At 43.4% G+C, this 21,780-nt stretch overlaps 1 protein-coding gene across 1 annotated transcript in view; it reads right to left on the minus strand.

The window, feature by feature from the left end:
• arhgef40 (Rho guanine nucleotide exchange factor (GEF) 40) overlaps positions 1–21,780 on the minus strand; it is a 47,094-nt gene extending 25,314 nt beyond the window's left edge. Inside the window, exons 1-13 of the mRNA XM_063008791.1 lie at positions 21,518–21,780; positions 16,364–16,561; positions 10,300–10,585; positions 9,056–10,133; positions 7,947–8,149; positions 7,648–7,803; positions 7,457–7,571; positions 6,565–6,658; positions 6,399–6,485; positions 4,467–4,583; positions 3,458–3,556; positions 482–633; positions 176–314 (exon numbers count right to left, since the gene is read on the minus strand). Coding sequence (XP_062864861.1) covers positions 176–314; positions 482–633; positions 3,458–3,556; positions 4,467–4,583; positions 6,399–6,485; positions 6,565–6,658; positions 7,457–7,571; positions 7,648–7,803; positions 7,947–8,149; positions 9,056–10,133; positions 10,300–10,585; positions 16,364–16,561; positions 21,518–21,520 — 2,727 coding nt within the window. The 5' untranslated portion in view covers positions 21,521–21,780. The remainder of the gene's footprint in view (positions 1–175; positions 315–481; positions 634–3,457; positions 3,557–4,466; positions 4,584–6,398; positions 6,486–6,564; positions 6,659–7,456; positions 7,572–7,647; positions 7,804–7,946; positions 8,150–9,055; positions 10,134–10,299; positions 10,586–16,363; positions 16,562–21,517) is intronic.

Here is a 21,780-nt window from a genome sequence, read left to right on the forward strand (position 1 = left end):
AGGGGGGGTCTCACAGGGTCTCTTTAGATTCATAGACGTGTGGCAAAGTGTGCAGAGCTACATACTGACTACAGTCAGTAATTGTATAACCACTGGGCTGATCTATATGGTAAATGTAAATAAAATCAAGACAGCGTGTTATAGTTCCTAATAAAACGCTTGGTGAGTTTAGCACCTTCTCCAGTTTCTGCACCAGTGATGCCAGTCCGCTCAGAGCTTCCAGGTCCTGGTTCTTCTGGTTTGAAACTTGGACCAGTCGATGGAGAGCGTCGTCCACGCTGTCATACAGATCAGACGCGGCGTCCAGAGCGGCTCTGACATCAGAAACAATATAGCCAATATAAAATTATACAGACAACGTATGGGTTAAGGGCCTTGCTCAAGGGCCCAACTGATATCCCAAAGCTCCACCCACTAAACTCCCACTGTGTAATGCTTTAATTAAGCTAACTGTTTGTATTTATTAGGTTTCCATGGTGACCTGCAGTCCAGCGAGCTCTGAGCCAACCTGGGCGCTCGATTGGCCAGTCCCGCCAGCCACGCCCCGCCCCGCCTCTGTAGCTCCGTCAGTCGCTGGTCGGCCAGAACATTCGCCATCAGCTGCTGGTGCTTCTGTACACTCAGAGGAACCGACTAGAACCCGACAAAACAGAACCAGGTCAGAACCAGGTCAGGACCAGGTCAGAACCAACGACTAGGATTATAGGTCAGGGGCAACATTGTTAATTTACCCCCAATACCCCCCCCCCTTCCAAATAACTCTGGGCCTCCAGCTTGACCTCTATCCAAACAACCAATAGTTATTAATTCTTACCACAGGGCTGCACGATACAGTACACACACACACACACACTTTTACATACAGTGTATCACAAAAGTAAGTACACCCCTCACATTTCTGCAAATATTTCATTATATCTTTTCATGGGACAACACTATAGACATGAAACTTGGATATAACTTAGAGTAGTCAGTGTACAGCTTGTATAGCAGTGTAGATTTACTGTCTTCTGAAAATAACTCAACACACAGCCATTAATGTCTAAATAGCTGCAACATAAGTAAGTACACCCCACAGTGAACATGTCCAAATTGTGCCCAAATGTGTCGTTGTCCCTCCCTGGTGTCATGTGTCAAGGTCCCAGGTGTAAATGGGGAGCAGGGCTGTTAAATTTGGTGTTTTGGGTACAATTCTCTCATACTGGCCACTGGATATTCAACATGGCACCTCATGGCAAAGAACTCTCTGAGGATGTGAGAAATAGAATTGTTGCTCTCCACAAAGATGGCCTAGGCTATAAGAAGATTGCCAACACCCTGAAACTGAGCTACAGCATGGTGGCCAAGGTCATACAGCGGTTTTCCAGGACAGGTTCCACTCGGAACAGGCTTCGCCAGGGTCGACCAAAGAAGTCGAGTCCACGTGTTCGGCGTCATATCCAGAGGTTGGCTTTAAAAAATAGACACATGAGTGCTGCCAGCATTGCTGCAGAGGTTGAAGACGTGGGAGGTCAGCCTGTCAGTGCTCAGACCATACGCCGCACACTGCATCGACTCGGTCTGCATGGTCGTCATCCCAGAAGGAAGCTGACGCACAAGAAAGCCCGCAAACAGTTTGCTGAAGACAAGCAGTCCAAGAACATGGATTACTGGAATGCCCTGTGGTCTGACGAGACCAAGATAAACTTGTTTGGCTCAGATGGTGTCCAGCATGTGTGGCGGCGCCCTGATGAGAAGTACCAAGACAACTGTATCTTGCCTACAGTCAAGCATGGTGGTGGTAGCATCATGGTCTTGGGCTGCATGAGTGTTGCTGGCACTGGGGAGCTGCAGTTCATTGAGGGAAACATGAATTCCAACATGTACTGTGACATTCTGAAACAGAGCATGATCCCCTCCCTTCGAAAACTGGGCCTCATGGCAGTTTTCCAACAGGATAACGACCCCAAACACAACCTCCAAGATGACAACTGCCTTGCTGAGGAAGCTGAAGGTAAAGGTGATGGACTAAACCCAATTGAGCACCTGTGGCGCATCCTCAAGTGGAAGGTGGAGGAGTTCAAGGTGTCTAACATCCACCAGCTCCGTGATGTCATCATGGAGGAGTGGAAGAGGATTCCAGTAGCAACCTGTGCAGCTCTGGTGAATTCCATGCCCAGGAGGGTTAGGGCAGTGCTGGATAATAATGGTGGTCACACAAAATATTGACACTTTGGGCACAATTTGGACATGTTCACTGTGGGGTGTACTCACTTATGTTGCAGCTATTTAGACATTAATGGCTGTGTGTTGAGTTATTTTCAGAAGACAGTAAATCTACACTGCTATACAAGCTGTACACTGACTACTCTAAGTTATATCCAAGTTTCATGTCTATAGTGTTGTCCCATGAAAAGATATAATGAAATATTTGCAGAAATGTGAGGGGTGTACTTACTTTTGTGATACACTGTACCATCAATATTTGCAAATCTGCACTAATTACACCAGCACAACAATAATGTATATACTGTATATTATCTGCTATACTTATATACTCTATTCAATCTCATTCTGTAGTCGCCTGTCATAACTCTGTAATTATATACTAGTCTGTACACTGGACAATCATAATCTGTTTACTGTTCTTAACTTACGTCTCTTCATTTTCTTTATCTGGTCACTTCTGCACTTTAACTGTAATAAATGTAAATAATCTCTATCCTGCACTTCTGGTTAGATGCTTCATTTCATCGGTTCTGTATCTAATCTAATCCAGTAAAAAAGAACACAAAACAGAAAGTGAATTGTTTTTTTCCACACCACTGTGTGTATGACTGAAAATCACTTAATATGAGTGAGTGAGTGTGAGTGGGTGATGCCTTGTGGTTGACTGGTATCCTGTACAGGATGCAATCCAGCATCACACCCAGTGTTACCAGGATAGAGCTCTGGATCCACTAACTTCCTTCCCCCCTCTACACCCTTCCCATAAGAAGAATCAAGATTAATCCAACCAGTCTGACTGAAAAGATAAAAACACACCAGGAGTTTTTAGTCTTGCTGCTGATTTTACTATGAAATAAAAAATGGGGTTTAATTATTACTGCAGCTGTAGGCACTCATCTGTACCACTAGAGGCCGCTCTCACCACAGCGCTGAGCTGTTATCATTATATATTATTTGTTATACTGTACATCTATATATTATTATAAACTATAGGTAGCACATGTTAATGGATCTGTATATTATTATAAACTATAGGTAGCACATGTTAATGGATCTGTATATTATTATAAACTATAGGTAGATAGATCTATATGTTATTATAACACAAAATTATAAATGTTTCACTTAACGAGTTGAAACAGATGTGCGCATGCTTTTAAATGAGACGGTTGTAAAGAACACACTGTGCTTTATACTACACTTTACACCCTACAGGTGAAGTTTACTGCATCATCATTTATTCGTGTACCTTGATTGTATCAGGCAGTGGTTCATCCTTCATACGCTGCAGTGCTTCCTCCAGCAGAGAGAGGGCGCTCTCACAGTTCTCACTTAACTGCTCCAGACTCTGTATATCCAATCACAAGAGATTAGAGCGTGTGATAGACAGATAGATGGATGGATACCCTATTCATCTTGAACACCTTACATTTACTTTATTACATTCATCCAAGTCACTTTTAGTTTTAAGTTTGATTCTATAATTACAGTCTTGTGCAAAAGTTTGTGCACCCGTGGTTAAATCTGTTGATTTTTTAAAGTGAAAATTGATCAGAAATTAAACTTTCTTTGTTAAACACAATAACATTGATTTTATGTAAAATAAATATCATATTTATGCTAAATATTCTATTTTCTATCTAGTTTAACATAAAATAAATAGAATGTCTTAATATAGAATTTAAATTAAAATAAATATAAATAACATTCAAAATAAAAAATAGACAAATGTACAATAACATTTGCACATATCATGTTTTAAGGTAAATTCAGTACATTTACATTTAGCTTCTATCAGAGTGACTTATAATTAGGACTGAATCCAGTTTGAGGGGGTCACACTTTTTGGTAAGACTGTGGATTTAGTAAATTGGTAGCATTAATAATGTTAGTGGTTTAATGACTGGGTTTATCAGATGGAGGTTTGGTGAAGCTAAGTCAGGGTACAGTCAGGGTTCTAATTCATGATGAAACATCAGACGTTTCTATTAAAAAGTTTCTATGAAGAATAAATGAGACTTTTGAAACTTTTCATCACTGTTTTCCTCTCCTGAACACGTCTGATTATCTGACTGTTTACATGTAGCAGACTAGTAAGTAAAAGGTCGCTGGTTTAAGCCCCATGACTGCCAGGTTGCCACTGTTGGGCTGTTAACTCTCAATAGCTTAGACGGTATACTGTCACAGTACTGTAAGTGGATAAAAGCATCCGCTAAATGCTGAAAATGTAAACGTAATGTGTGTTTAACTCGTCTCACCAGTCTGAACGATAACCAGTCCGAGTGTGAGTGGTGAAAATCTCCATCCAGTTCAGTAACCAGCTGCTGTTTGTCGACGTACTGCTGCAGAACCTTCGTTCCTCTCACCGCATGAACCTGAACATCACAAATCGTGTTCATTATATAAACATACGGATGATCCAGGGCAGATTTATTCATCATATATGGGGCAGAGTGCAGGTTCAGCCACTGGAGCTGAGAGGGTTAAAGCTTTGCTCAGGGTGGCCAGCATTCAAACCCACAACCTTCTAGTTGGTAACCCACAATTCTTCCACTCTATGTTAACCACAGCTTGATCAGTAAAACCTGATCAGCGTGTGAATCTGAGCTGAATCTGCATCAGTGTGGAATAAGCGTCAGATCCAGGGTTACAGCTCCACATGTATCTGTGTTTATCTGGATTCTCCTCCCTGTTTCACTTTTAAACTTGTGTTACAGCTCCAGCTTCTGAGAAATGGTGAGAATCAGAATCAGCTTCTCCCAGAGTCTAAAACGCTTCTGGTTGAAAATAAAGCTTAACGTGGTTTAATGTAGTAAAAGAAGGAGACAGGAGCACTAAACTTCTCTTCATTATTACTGCTCATAAGTTCCTCCACTAATCACATTCCTCACTCGCTGTTTTACTACAGTAAGTCACGCTAAGCTTTGTGCACCGCCGTCACACTTCATAGGAAATAACGGCACAGCGGCGCAAAAGAGGTTTTGTCGCTTCTTATGTGAATGCGCCGGTGCTGAAGGGAATACGGTATTCCAACATCGAGCATCTCCAGCATTAAGAAGCGTCAGGAAACAATAAAGAAGTAAAACTAAAGTGCAGCTTTTATTGTATTTTTATTAGGGCTGTCGAAGTTAACGCGATAGTAACGCATTAACGCGATCTCAATTTAATGCGATTTAAAAAAATAGTGCCGTTAACGCAAATTCTATTTGGCCCTGCGAGTCATCCATAGTTCATGTTGAGACTTGACCGTGCACAGCATCTCTCATTAAGACAGCGTTTCTCAAATGTAACCGAGCGTCGTAGTGATGCACTTTCTTAATAAAGAAATAAATACACGGTATAGTCACAAGTTGTCGGGAGCAGAACACTTTTATTACTTCTTCTGTTACGGTACCGAATAGCGGACAGCTAGAGTCATCGCGTTAGCCAAGCATGCTATTCCTGCGCTATGGAAGCCCCAAAGGGTCAAAACACACTCACTTCGTGTAGAAACGTCCATCAAACCATTGTCACGATACAAGCACAGAAAAGTCTGTTACAATAACGACGCCTTATCTCACCTAAAGCACCGCTGATCTACAATGTTTGCTGATGGAGAAATTTTAACCTACAATCTGACATTTATACGAAGTCGAGGGTCTGTGCTGGATGGTATTACTGCCTAGTATGTGAGTGAATAAACTCCCTTACAGTTTTCTCTTGTCCCAGCAGTTTTTAACATCAGTACATTTAGCATAAAATGTGTTCACCATTTTAACTGTAACATTTCACTTAAAAATCCTTGTTTTCTATAACATTTACACAGATTTTTTTTAATGTGATTAATCGCGATTAACTATATGAAATTCTGAGATTAATCGCAATTAAAAATTTTAATCGTTTGACAACCCTAATTTTTATTGATGTGTAACTGTTAGTAATTGTATTTCAGTGTGTTTATATTACATTTGTGTTATTTTCAGTGTTTAGGTGTTAAAAACACCTAATTATCTCATTATTTTACATGAGACTAAAATATCTGCAGCTCCACGGGACCATGGACGCATTAACAGGTTCTCCAAACATCCTTATGGGGAAAAATACCTCGAAACTCAATGTCTTTAAAACTCAACACCGCTCCCAGAACCCACTGACGTCCAGTTTTAGGGTACCGCTGTATATACGTATAATGATGATTTAGAGTTCTGTACCTCGATTCCATCCAGGTTCCACTGAGCTCCAGTTTGTTCCTCGTCTGTGAGAATCAGAACACACCACAGTCCTGCTGGAACCTCCGTCTGATAAACACACACAAACATCTCAGTAACAAATCTGATCATATTTATGGATTATTTACTATCGGACGTGTGATCGAACCTTGAAGGATCTGAGTGCAGAGCAGCAGAACGGAGATGGTGGAACCTTCCTGCTGTCCACCAGAACCACCAGACCCTTCTCCCTCACCGAAGCTCTGATCAGAGATAAAGTCACAACAACTTTATAAGCCACAGAACTTTATTAGCTTCATATTTGAGTTGAATGACAGAATTATTCACTCATTCATTCTGTTATACCTTATCCTGGTCAGGGTCACAGTGCGTACAAGTCACCAAGTGAAAGGACAGGTCACCAGTACACACACACACTGGGGGACTTTGGAAGCTCCAGTTAACCTCACTTGCACGTCTTTGTACTGTTGGAGGAAACCGGAGCTCCCGGAGGAATCCCACACAGACACGGGGAGAACATGCAAACTCCACACAAAAAGGACCCGGACCGCCCTGCTTGGGAATGGAACCCAGGACCTTCTTGCTGTAAGCCACCCAGAATTGTTTATTGTCCACTAATACCCACCTACAGATTAAGGTACTTGACTAGTAATCAGAAGGTCACTGGTTCAGAAATCACCACTGTCAGGCTGCTGTTGGGCCCTCGAGTGAGGCCCTTAACCCTCAATCGCTCTGGCTGTATACTGTCACAGTGCTGTAAGTCGCTTTCTATACACTTGTCATGGATTTCTTTAACCGTTCTGTCTCTGTGACTGAGTAACTGGATCGAATCCTTTTAATTGAAATAAAAATCACACATTTATATGTTTTATTTATACTCTGGCATTTAAAAGACGTTTTTACCCAAAAATGGACCCACGGTAACGACCAAATGAGGAAAAAAAACATTCAGAACTTTCTACACCATCACTTCGAGTCTGTGAGGTGATCTAGATAAACAGTTTGTTCCAGCCGTTCAGACAGAGATGTGATCTAAGTACCTGCTGATTGTGTAATAACAGCGTAAGAGCTCCACAGCGTCGCTGATCTGGCTCTGCTCCTCAGGAACTCCAGGTTCTGTAACGACCAGACCACGCCCCAGTCGATCCACCGTACCTACAGCAGACCGGAGCTTTAACACCACGCACTGAGAACCCGCCCACATGCTAATCCGTTAGCCTGTTAGCTTTACCTGTCAGGAGGACCTTCCCTGAGCGGAGCAGATCTACGTTCAGGTCCCTCAGCAGGGGTGGAGATGTTTTGGGAGCTGGTCTGTCTGGGTGTTCAGGAGATGCTGATGGTTCCGTCGGTGCTGGAGGACGTTCGGGAGACGTCGTATCTGGCTTATCTTGGGATAAACGGAGAACATGTGAAAGGGTGGATTCATGTTCTAGCCTAAAGGTTCTGTGGGCGGAGTCTATAATCTGATCTGAATAATTATAATGATTTGATGTGTTTATTTAACTTTACAGTGTTAGAGGGGTGACTGACCTTTATTTCCGATTCCATTTGCTGAGTTAGCGTTAGCTTTGTGATCTGGATCTTTAACCTTTGATAACTTCTCTGTGGATGGTTTAGGTGCTGGACCAGGTTTCTTCTGTCCCCTCGAGGAGCCGGGGTCTTCTTTATTTTTGGGGTTGCCACGTTGACCAGATCTCCCCTTCCCCTTCCCTCTTTTACCTTTCCTCTTCCTCCTACAAGCAAGTAAACACAAGCAGCGATAAAATACCTCAAACTCACTGTCCATTTTATCAGCTCCACTTATACACCATATAGAAGCACTTTGTAGTTCTACAATTACTGACTGTAGTCCATCTGTTGCTGTACATGCTTTGTTAGCTCCTTTCACCCTGTTCTTCAATGGTCAGGACCCCCACAGGACCCCCACAGAGCAGGTATTATTTAGGTGGTGGATGATTCTCTGCAGTGACACTGACATGGTGGTGGTGTGTTAGTGTGTGTTGTGCTGGTATGAGTGGATCAGACACAGCAGCGCTGCTGGAGTTTTTAAACACCTCACTGTCACTGCTGGACTGAGAATCGTCCACCAACCAAATATATCCAGCCAACAGCGCCCCGTGGGCAGCGTCCTGTGACCTCTGATAAAGGTCTAGAAGATGACCGACTCAAAAAGCAGCAATAGATGAGCGATCGTCTCTGACTTTACATCTACAAGGTGGACCGACTAGGTAGGAGTGTCTAATAGAGTGGACAGTGAGTGGACACGGTGTTTAAAAACTCCAGCAGCGCTGCTGTGTCTGATCCACTCATACCAGCACAACACACACTAACACACCACCACCATGTCAGTGTCACTGCAGTGCTGAGAATCATCCACCACCTAAATAATACCTGCTCTGTGGTGGTCCTGACCATTGAAGAACAGGGTGAAAGGTGCTAACAAAGCATGTAGAGAAACAGATGGACTACAGTCAGTAATTGTACAACTACAAAGTGCTTCTATATGGTAAGTGGAGCTGATAAATGGACAGTGAGTGTAGAAACGAGGCGGTGGTTTTAATGTTATGCCTGATGGGAGTTGTGCAGGACGGAGCCACTGTGGGGTGAAAGACGTAGGTCAGAAATCAGAATGATGTTACCTGGGAGCTCGATATCCTCCAACTTTCACGCCCCTCCCTCTGGGACTCACTTTCTCGGCGGTCTCGGTGACTAAACGCGTGAGCTGATCTTCTGCTGCTCCGTGTTCATGATGATGTTTGGAGTTTCCTGAGTCTGACTTCCTGTCAGTGGTTGTTTGTGTGGTTCTTCTGGAGGCTTGAGGTTTCTCTCCAGCGTCTGACGTGTCGGCCAGTGATTTATCGTCCTCGAACACCGAGTCCGAGTGAAAACCCTGATCCTGGTCCGACTGCTCGGCCGCCGTGCTTCCAGAACTTGGTCTGTTTTTGGAACTTCTCACCTTATGTCGTTCCTCCCAGGGGAGCGTGCTTCCACCCCGGGTCCTTTCCTGCCCCACACCGGGTCTTCTCACCTTGTCTGGACCCTTTAGATAAACTTCCCTGCTGTCTGTATCTCCTGGATCTGCGGCTCCCTCGGACAGACACGCCCGCCTGTCTCGGACCAGGTCGATGACGCGAGGAGGGGGTCTGGAGTCGACCGAATCCCTGCAAGCACCTCCACAGTCCTTCCTGCTGCTGGCGCTGTCCTTCCTACGTAAACTCCCGGTTCTGCTGCTGTACCCCCACGCTTTACCCCTGCGAACCCGGACCGCCTTGCTCCTCCTGCACAGAGGCAGCGTCCTGGTCTTGTAGACGCCGTGCATTTCCAGGTAGCGCTGCTGCTTTGGATCGGTGTCTCCATCCGGACCTCCTCGTGGTTCCAGGAGCTCCACGTAGTCTCCAGACCTGTCAGAAGATGTTCGGTATCCCTTAGCCATCCTCAGGCGGCCCAGAGCGGACTCGATTTCTGCCTCGGTACCATCTGGAGAAAGGTCGTCCTCTTCGTCCCAGGACCAGGAGTCGGGTTCTCCAGAGGAGGAATGCCAGCCGAGACCCCCCGTGTTTGGAGAGAGGTAGCTGAGAGAGGAAGGGAGGGTAGAAGGACAGTCTGATAGCAGGTCAGAAGGGTTGTGGAGCAATTTGGGGTAAACCACCTCATCCCAGGGTATACGGACCACACCGTCTGAGGTGCTGACAAGACAGGTATCCAAACTGCCCCCACCTGGAGGCAAAAACAGACATTTTTAATGACCTGACCTTTGGATTACTAGTCCAGAACCTTAACCACTAGGTTACAACTCCCCCTTGCTACCCGGGTACCTTTCATGTTATTATATGACCACATGGAGGGGGTATCTGTGGGTAAATGTCTGGGTGTAACTCGTCACCTTCCCGTTTGCAGCCGCGCTCTTTGTTCACGCAGTGCAGCCACTCGGCGGTGAACACCAGGGGGTGCTGAGATTCCGGGACCAGGACCTCCTGGACGTTGCGCCCCCCCAGAGCCAGACACTTCAGGGCGAGTCGGGGACAGCGGGTGGAGAACGGCACCACCTGCAGGTAGAAGTCGTTGGCGCGTAAAAGTCTCCAGTCGAGCGTGGAGAGCTGGACCACCACCTTCTCCCCCAGGCACAGCGGCCAACCGGAGTGCAGGAAGAGGCAGCCCAGATACTGCGACTGAAACACACAGAGAATCAGGTCATGATACTGCCACCATCATGGTGCCCCACCCCGGGTAACCAAGGGTCCTCGGTACACTGCACACGAACCAGCAGGATGAACCTAAATCACCTGTTAGTGAGTGTAAACATGCAGTAGTTGGAGTGGCGGTTATTAAGTTATTATTTATTGTTCTGTTGTTTATCTGCACTGTGTACACTGTATTGTGTTGCACGCTGGTCCTGGTCCAGGTCCTGGAGGAGTGTTGTTTGGTTTCAGTACTTGTATAGAGCTGAAATGACAGCTGGAGGGGGGAGGGGGGGGGGGTTAGCAGTAAATAAAATAAATAAACTTAAAAAGAGCCTCACAGTGAAGATAAACCGGAGCAGCGTGTGTGTGTGTGTGTGTGTGTGTGTGTGTGTGTGCGTGTGTGTGTGTGCGTGTGTGTTTGTGCCTTTAGAAGAGACGCTTTGTTCACAGTATCGCTATAAGTGATTCATTGATTCATGAGTTGATTCGTTTTTATGTGAAGCGTAAGTTTCTCTTCTCAGTTATCTCTCCGTGTTTACTGTTATTAATTAAATGTCGTGGTTTTAAATTAACACCAGCTACTACAGAACATTCTGTGTGACTCTCTTACATTAAAAAGCTTCATTAAAAATCTTCATTACACTGATATTAGCACAGATCTGTAACCGAGTCAGACTCGTTCCGTCTAAGGAGCTAAAAGTTCAGCAGATGATCCTGAACTAACGAATTTGGTAATGAATAAACTTTTACCTCTGATTGGCTCTGTAACGTTTTCTGTTCTCATCTACATCACAAGTAAGAACCGCTTACGATTTACCAAAGTGAACCAGGAGTTTATATAACGTGCTGATAGAATCCACTCAGATGTGACCGGGTTGAATTATCTTTTTAAAGTAAATATTACAATCAGCAAAATTACATCGTATGTGTGATGCACAACGTTAATGATGTTATTTTAGGTGGTGAAGAGCTTTCACTGTGGTTTCTGTACGATGGTTGATGAATGGTGATGTGATGGTTGGTGCTTCGTAGCTCAAAGTCTGGATCAATCCACTGAGCTGTTAACTTAACGTGATCTTTATATATCACACGATCGGATCGGCTACATTTAGGAGATATCGGCCGATCGCCGATAGCATATTTTGATTAAAAATCGGCCGATACCGATTCATAGCCGATCGATCGTCCCATCTCTAATCGTGAACCTTCTGGACTCAGAACAGGAATCAGAAGTGTGGATCTTCTAACCACTGTCGTCTACATAAGGTGTTGAGTGGGTTCGGTCTCCACAGACAGTGGGAGGGAGGGATCGTGGTTGGGGATCTGCAGTGGGTGGGAGCGCCGGACGTTACCTTCACGGCAACAAACTATTCGGAAAGTGGGACGGGAAGCCAAAAGCTGCATTTTCGGCATTTTCTTCCAGTTTAGTCGTAGCCGATTCCTCTTCCTGCTCTCTTCCTTATGGTGTGCGAGGAGGGTATATTCTCCTGACACGCCCTCCCTCCGACCCCTTTTTATCCCCCCGTACTTCGGTGGATCTCCACGTTCCTCCACTTCTACTAACCAGGGTCCTTACACAGCCTCCCAGACCCCGCCCAATTTTAGTCCCATCTTTTCCCACCCAGCAGACTAGCGCCCAGCCGACCGGTAGCAGAGCTGACATCCCAACTTGGAGAGTGCTTCTGTAATATCCCGCTGTACCGAACAAACAGGCGTATCTTCGAGAGCGCCTACACCCGTACATTCCCTCCGGCTCCGTGAGGTCCTCAGGTGGTTGGTTTCTCTCCTCAATGGGGGGCAGATCTTTAATCAAACGAATAATTTTTATTACTATTTATTATTATTTGGGTCAAAATCTTCTCTTCTCCTCATTCTTCCCTGTTCTAGTTTTACTTAAACTGAGTTTAAATGGAGTCAAATCAGTCCAGCTGGAAAAGTGGACGTTTTATCAGACAGAATCAGACCGAACGTCCCTCAGTTACTGAGTTCTGCTCCACTTTCTCCAGCTTCTCCTCCTTTCTCCTCCTTATCTCCATTATTTCTATTCTTTCACATTCACGCTTTTATTTTTTATATTTTTCCTACTAGAATCTAAAAGCCAGGTTCTTTTCCACATCCTCTCTGCCACACTGTCCAAACGCCACGCCCGGTTCTTCATACGCCACGCCAGGTTCTCCATACGCCACGCCAGGTTCTCCACACCACATGTTTTCTATGCCAGGTTCTCCAAGCCAAGCTCCTTCTTAATCAGCCCTCTATACCCCGAAAGCTCACTTTTTCCCACCGGTAGTGCACACACACTCACACACTATACACACACACACACACACACACACACTCACACACACACACACACTCACACACACACACATATGGTTGAAATTAAAGGCATGAGTCACGGCCCAGCAACAGGAAAATACAGCAGCATGAGAGAGAGACGACAGGACGTCAAAACACAGACGAGGAGTGAAGAGCGCTTCAGTGTGAATGAGTGAGTGTGAGACACATTTCCCATCATCCTACACTCCCGAGAAGAGGGCGTGTCTAAATTCTCAGCTCCCTTAAAATGCTCCTACTGAGGCGCCTTAATTCTGAGTGATGATCTGACTGAATAACGAGGGAGCGCCGACACCTCCTCAGCGCTGAAGATCAATCCCAGCATTCAGTGCGGCACGACCATTCTTACAAAAAACACTAAACAAACATGGCGGACAAATCGACACGGAGCAACCAACAGAGTTCCTTTCAAATTATAATGTAAAGAAATTCTCATTGATGTATAATCTGTATAAAGGTGTAATTATACGAGTGAGTTTATTTGTAAATCGGGGCGTCAGGGAGAGTTTAAGCGTTTTTGGTACATGGAGGGAGATGTTAGCTGGCGTGCTAGCGCTAACTGTGTTAGCTTAGTAAGCTAAAACCGTGGTGAGGTCTGAGTAGCAGAGATGTTCACAGGTCACAAAATACGAGTCCAAGTCGAGTCAGGAGTCAATATATCTACACAAAACATATATTATAAATGTAGCGCAGAAATAAAGGAATAATCTGTAAGTTCAGATAAAAACAACAACAGATTAGCGAGTGTATTTAGCCGTTTTACTTCGTGTCTTTACTTTCCTCCTCATTGTGTAAATGAATGTAATTTCTGTAACAAGAAGGTTCCAGTTAAAAGCTTCAACTGATACGTTTTGTTTTCATTACAGAACAAAAGCGCTCGATAAATCACGGCACAGCGGCCAAAATCCCAAACACAGCAAAAACAATCATAACCGCTGCTTACCTTAGCTTCTGTTCTTCCAGATGCTATTACATTTATAAGCGTGCGTCCCATTAGGAACAGAATCCGTTATTTTGTAAACGTGCTTATAATTAAAAACCTCCAAACTTTTCCCGGTCGTGAAGTAAAACAGGAAGTCGTTAGAAAGCCGATCGAGCGTTTCATTACCACGTCATCTGTGTGACGCAAACTGAATAAATGCAAATAACAGCATAATAACAATTACAATCAGAAGCTCTGATTGGTTCAGAAAGCGTCTTTCATCCATTAGACTTCTGTAGGAGCGTTCCATTCACCCCGGTCGTTCCTGTGAAGTGCACTACGTAGGGTATTCCACCATTTTAAGTGAGAATCCAATCCAGAGGAGGGAGTAGGAAGCTGGCTGAAACATTTATCCATTTTGTGTATTGCTGGTTTATATTATATATACACACACACACACACACACACACACACATACTGTATATACAGTATATACAGTGTATATACAGTGTATCACAAAAGTAAGTACACCCCTCACATTTCTGCAGATATTTAAGTATATCTTTTCATGGGACAACACTGACAAAATGACACTTTGACACAATGAAAAGTAGTCTGTGTGCAGCTTATATAACAGTGTACATTTATTCTTCCCTCAAAATAACTCAATATACAGCCATTAATGTCTAAACCACCGGCAACAAAAGTGAGTACACCCCTAAGAGACTACACCCCTAAATGTCCAAATTGAGCATTGCTTGTCATTTTCCCTCCAAAATGTCATGTGACTCGTTAGTGTTACTAGGTCTCAGGTGTGCATAGGGAGCAGGTGTGTTCAATTTAGTAGTACAGCTCTCACACTCTCTCATACTGGTCACTGAAAGTTCCAACATGGCACCTCATGGCAAAGAACTCTCTGAGGATCTTAAAAGACGAATTGTTGCGCTACAAGAAGATTGCCAACACCCTGAAACTGAGCTGCAGCACAGTGGCCAAGATCATCCAGCGTTTTAAAAGAGCAGGGTCCACTCAGAACAGACCTCGCGTCGGTCGTCCAAAGAAGCTGAGTGCACGTGCTCAGCGTCACATCCAACTGCTGTCTTTGAAAGATAGGCGCAGGAGTGCTGTCAGCATTGCTGCAGAGATTGAAAAGGTGGGGGGTCAGCCTGTCAGTGCTCAGACCATACGCCGCACACTACATCAAATTGGTCTGCATGGCTGTCACCCCAGAAGGAAGCCTCTTCTGAAGTCTCTACACAAGAAAGCCCGCAAACAGTTTGCTGAAGACATGTCAACAAAGGACATGGATTACTGGAACCATGTCCTATGGTCTGATGAGACCAAGATTAATTTGTTTGGTTCAGATGGTCTCAAGCATGTGTGGCGGCAATCAGGTGAGGAGTACAAAGATAAGTGTGTCATGCCTACAGTCAAGCATGGTGGTGGGAATGCCATGGTCTGGGGCTGCATGAGTGCAGCAGGTGTTGGGGAGTTACATTTCATTGAGGGACACATGAACTCCAATATGTACTGTGAAATACTGAAGCAGAGCATGATCCCCTCCCTCCGGAAACTGGGTCGCAGGGCAGTGTTCCAGCATGATAATGACCCCAAACACACCTCTAAGACGACCACTGCTTTATTGAAGAGGCTGAGGGTAAAGGTGATGGACTGGCCAAGCATGTCTCCAGACCTAAACCCAATAGAACATCTTTGGGGCATCCTCAAGCGGAAGGTGGAGGAGCGCAAAGTCTCGAATATCCGCCAGCTCCGTGATGTCATCATGGAGGAGTGGAAAAGCATTCCAGTGGCAACCTGTGAAGCTCTGGTAAACTCCATGCCCAGGAGAGTTAAGGCAGTTCTGGGAAATAATGGTGGCCACACAAAATATTGACACTTCAGGAACTTTCACTTAGGGGTGTACTCACTTTTTTTGCCGGTGGTTTAGACATTAATGGCTGTATATTGAGTTATTTTGAGGGAAGAATAAATTTACACTGTTATATAAGCTGCACACAGACTACTTTTCATTGTGTCAAAGTGTCATTTTGTCAGTGTTGTCCCATGAAAAGATATACTTAAATATCTGCAGAAATGTGAGGGGTGTACTCACTTTTCTGATACACTGCATATAATCGTCACACATATTTAATGTTAACACATGCTGACGGAAGCGACTTTGTTGTTTACGAGTCATAATTCGAGTCAGAGTCACTTGAAACGAGTCCGAGTCGAGCGTATGTGACTTACTTGCAACTCGGACTCGAGTCCCCACCTCTGCTCAGTAGAGCGTCTAAATAATCTGATTATGAGCTCCAGGTTACTTATTATTATTAGAATCCTCTCAACTGAGGAGCAGGGCAGGTCACCAGGTTTTCAGACGGACCCCAAACGTACAGACTGGAGCAGCACCATTAAATGAATATAAGTGCACTCTTTCTCTACTATACTCTCTAGGACTCCCGCTCAGATGGCTGAGTGAATGAATGAGGATAAATCAGACGTACACAGGCGTGCTGCTGCAGACGATGCAGGAGGTGTTTGGCCGGGATGAAGAAATCCAGCAGGTACCTCACACTGTCATGCTGGTAGGTGGATTCCAAGACCGAAAACACCTGAGAAAGGAGCGGGGGGGCAGTACTCTCGAACGGGGGGTAGAGGGACGAGAGCGCCCCCTGTACACAGTCCTCCACCGCCTCCGAACCCTGCAGCACACAAGCAGACAGAGCAGCGGTGAAAGTTCAGACCAGGTTCAACAACAGAGTGAAGAGACAAACTCGTAACCTCAATAACCCGGGTAAATCAGGTAAACCAGGTAAATGTTGATCAGTAGGGTAAATCCAGGTTTCCTTAGAGTGGCTCCCAAATTCACAGATCTTACATCTTTAAATCCTCAGTGGTAAAAACCACTTATAGAAAACCACACACACACACACACACACACACACACACACTCATACATATATTATATACAGCGGTATCTTGAAACTCAACGTCAGTGGGTTCTGGGAGCGGTGTTGAGTTTTAAAGACGTTGAGTTTTTAGGTATTTTTCCCCATAAGGATGTTTGGAGAACCTGTTAATGCGTCCATGGTCCCATGGAGCTGCAGATATTTTGGTCTCATGTAAAATAATGAGGTTGTTTTTGACACTTAAACACTGAAAATAACACAAATATAATATAAACACACTGAAATACAATTACTAACAGTTACTCATCAATAAAAATACAATAAAAGCTGCACTTTAGTTTTACTTCTTTATTGTTTCCTGATGCTTCTTAATGTTGGAGATGCTCGATGTTGGAATACCGTATTCCCTTCAGCAACGGCGCATTCACATGAGAAATGTCAAAACCGTTTCTGCACCGCTGTGCCGTTACTTTTTACTGTAGTAAAACAGCGAGTGAGGAACGTGATCAGTGGAGGAACTTCTGAGCAGTAATAATGAAGAGAAGTTTAGTGCTCCTGTCTCCTTCTTTTACTACATTAAACCACGTTAAGCTTTATTCTCAACCAGAAGCGTTTTAGACTCTGGGAGAAGCTGATTCTGATTCTCACCATTTCTCAGAAGCTGGAGCTGTAACACAAGTTTAAAAGTGAAACAGGGAGGAGAATCCAGATAAACACAGATACATGTGGAGCTGTAACCCTGGATCTGACGCTTATTCCACACTGATGCAGATTCAGATCAGATTCACACGCTGATCAGGGTTTACTGATCAAACCGAGCGCTGAACAGAGCGACAGTCACACAAACGTTGAGTTTAAGGTACCAGTGTATATATAAATAATATATAGCATTTGCTGATATACACTGTGGTTATACACACGATTGAGCGTGAATGGCACGGAGCTGGAGCGTTACTGGGAGCACTGGGATCAGTATGAGCAGGGCGGGTGGGGTATGTGGACGGTATGTGGACGTGGTTTCCTGTTATGTTTTCTGACTGGACGTTTCTGCAGGGTGAAGCCAAACTGACCTTCCTAACACTGAACCTTCCCTAAATATCACCATGGTAACACAGAGGAAACAGTACTTCTCCTTCGTCCCTCCGTCTCGTCTCGTCTGACTGGAACTGGAACTGAGATTTGATTTTCTCTGAAGCATTTTGTGTCGAGTGGGAAAAGTGGGGGAGGAAAAAATGTAGAAACAAGTGAAGGAAACTGAGCCAGAAACAGAGAGAGTTTTATTACAGAGTCCGAGAGCCCGGGGAAACACAAACACAGAACAGAGACGAGAGGAAAGAGGGTAAAACTAAGTCAAACTGAGTAAAACTGAGTAAAACTGAGTAAAACTGAGTAAAACTGAGTAAAACTGAGTTAAAACTGAGTAAAACCGAGTAAAACCGAGTAAAAAACTGAGTTAAAACTGAGTAAAACCCTAGTAAAACTGAGTAAAATTGAGTAAATCTGGGTAAAACTGAGTAAATCTGGGTAAAACTGAGTAAATCTGGGTAAATCTGAGTTAAAACCGAGTAAAACTGAGTAAAACTGAGTGAATCTGAGGTGAATAAAGATTTCAGATCTGTAACTGTAATACAAGCAGACGAGGAAAGAGAGAATCACCTGGACCAGCGCCCACTCTTCCATCCACACCATTCTACACATCAGATCAGACATTATGTGTGTATGTATAGGGCCAGTGATAGCTCAGTGGTAAAGGTACTGGACTAGTAAACAGAAGGTTGCCGGTTCAAGCCCCGCCACCACCAAGTTGCCACTGTTGGGCCCCTGAGCAAGGCCCTTAACCCTCAATTGCTCATTGTGTAAGTGGCTTTGGATAAAAGCGTCTGCTAAATGCTGAAAATGTGAATGTATGTGTAATTGTGTGTGTGTGTGTGTGTGTGTGTGTGTGTGTGTGTGTGTGTGTGTGTGTGCATATGTGTTTGTGTGTGTATGTGTGTGTCAGTGTGTCCGTAGTGTGTGTCTGGAGTGTGTGTGTGTTTGTAATGTGTGTGTGTGTGTCTGTAATGTGTGTGTATGTGTATGTATGTAATGTGTGTCTGTAATGTGAGTGTATATATGCGTGTGTGTATGTGTAATTGTGTATGTGTGTGTGTGTGTGTGTGTGTGTGTGTGGAATCTATTTTTCTCTTTATTTCTAAAATGGAAAATGCAGAATCATCCAAACCACCATTACCGTCACTGACCCAGCCCCCCCCCCCCCCCCCCCCCCCCACCTCCCAAACGGGTCTCCCAATATAGACCAGTTCTCCCTCATCAGGTTTGTGTTAGGTGACTCCGCCCGTGAGCTCTGCTCTCATCATCATACTGGTTCTGTACTCAAATCTACAGCAATGAACATTTATTATTATTATTATTATTATTGTTATCATTTTACTAAAATCTGCATCTCATGATCCTGATCTTCCACCCACAATCAGAAACACACACCTGTAACTACATCTGCATTTTTTTACTTTACATATAAACCAGATTTTAGAAAATGTAGAGAGGTTTTTGTAAATTACAATAAAAGTAGATTTATAAAGTTTCACTGATCAACTTCATTCTAGTTTATAAATAGAAACAGGTTTATAATGTGATGCAGTTAGGATGGGGGTGTGTCCCCGGTCAGAATCTTAAAAACTACAGTGATACAAATTTTTCGTCGTACCGCCCCGCCCTAATTTAACGTAAACTTAAAGAAATTGCGGTGATTTAACACAAACACTTTATTTAATCAAATCTACTTCATTACTTGTTAACAGAACTTCTTGAGCCTGTTCAACATCATTTAGTTCTGTTACTGTAAATGATTCTCTTTCATGTTGCTGATATGAAATCATATTTTTAATGATTCCAGTTTTTACATCTTTACATTACTCTGGAAATCAGTGAGCACTGGATGATTCCTCTCATCCTCACATAACAAACACCAGAACATGAATTCATTTGTGGTGTTTATTTAGCAACAGCTCAGCAGGAACCTTCACAGGCCAGAACAACACCACAGGGCGGGGTGAACCTGGACCCGAGTCATGATGAGCACACTCACGGGACCGGGAGTTTGGGAAACACAGTAAACACAGTAAACACAGACAGTAGCTCGGGTCACACCCACGTTACACCATCTTCAGTTTCATGAACATCGAATGTTCACGCCGTGATCCTGCTGATTTAAACATCATCCTATAAAAGCAATAATCACTCTGATGCTCCGGTTCAGTTCAGACGAAACTCGTACACACACAACAAAACATCAGAACAAAACATTCTGTTACTGCTAATTATTATTATTTTTATAATTTCAGCATTTATCCGACATTTTTATTCAAAGCGACTTACATTACACAGTCTACACAACTTAGAGTCAAGGAACCAAGAGTGGCAAACTGGAAGTGGTGGCCAGTATCTTAACTACTAGGCTACAACTGTGGTACCGTAAACATAATTAGCATATTTAGTTTGTACATTTTAACACGTAAATGTTGGGGATGTAACTATGCACCACATGACAGTTAAAAATTTAAGATAAATCTATATTTACTTTAAACAGCAGAGGGCGCTGGTGCTATTCACCTCGCCTGGTTGATGTCACTTCACAAAGTTGCCAGGTTCGGAATTTTCTAGCCAAATTTATTTATGTAAGGATACTTTCTTTATTTGTATTATTCATTTATTTATATAATGTTGGATTTGTTTTTACACAATAAGCATTATTTGGCATAGTTTGTACCTACCTCAGAAATAAAAGGACATTAATTATTTACATAGATAAAAGATCATCACAAATACAGGATTTTATTTTATTTTTTTAGGAGAAATAATAAAAGGAAACTTTGTCATAATTTGTCTTTAATTTCATTTTGTTTAAAAAAACTTCGGGGAAAAATTGTATCGTGAACCCAGTATCGTGAATCGTATTGCATCGTGGGTAGAGTGTATCGTTACACTCCTAGTAAATGTACATAATCATTCCTTAAATTACTTTATTGTATTTCCCCTGTACAACTACACAAGAAACTAAAATGTCCATTTTATCAAGACTGGACTAACCCTAATCCTAACCCTGATCCTAAACCTAATCCTGATCCTAAACCTAATCCTAACCCTAATCCTAACCCTAATCCTAACCTTGATCCTAAACCTAACCCTAACCCTGATTTTAAACCTAATCCTAATCCTAGTGTTCAATACTATATTAGCCTAAATAATCACCATAAACTTCAACTTCACACCAAAATCACCATCAGTAAAGTTACAGAAAGTTTAGATCCACTCATTTAAACACAATATTTATGCAAAAGTTAAGACATGTTGTGCAAACTAAAAGAAGAATCTGTTATTTATTAAAAATACAAAGAAAAGACTTTTAACGTTTCACTGATTAAAAATATAAGAGTTAAAGTTTGTAGAACATTTCTGAATGATTAAAAACTGTAATTAATAGAAAATGTAATAGAACACAGTACTAACTGTCCCAACATTTGTGGAAACGGGCTTTATAATTCTGATCCAGAGGTTAGGATCCACCGCTGGATCACATGAACATCAAACTGCAGAAACGAGCCGAACTTTAGGTCCTGACTCAAAGCTGCTCTGTGTTCTCGGCTTATTTTTACACTTTAATTCCCCACCACACACACACACACACACACACACACACTTACACTTCCAGCTGCAGTATTTCCAGTAGGGTTTGAGTTTTAGACTCACCATGGCGGCTCTGATCTACATCTTCATTCCTCAGATCTTTAACTTCCGGCTCCAGAATCCAGTTTTTATTCTTTATTCTGTTCAAATGAACAAACCGCGCCGCTAATAACGCTTCATGAGAGCAGAGAGTGTGACGTCACAACCCGAGTTTTATAACGGAACTTCTGGAGACACTGTACACTCTGTGTGTGTGTGTGTGTGTGTGTGTGTGTGTGTCGGACAGATGTTGGACCAGGTTGCCAGGTTGGTTAAATCCCTCTCAG

This window comes from Trichomycterus rosablanca, chromosome 14, assembly GCF_030014385.1.
Source record: "Trichomycterus rosablanca isolate fTriRos1 chromosome 14, fTriRos1.hap1, whole genome shotgun sequence".
Lineage (NCBI taxonomy): Eukaryota > Metazoa > Chordata > Actinopteri > Siluriformes > Trichomycteridae > Trichomycterus > Trichomycterus rosablanca.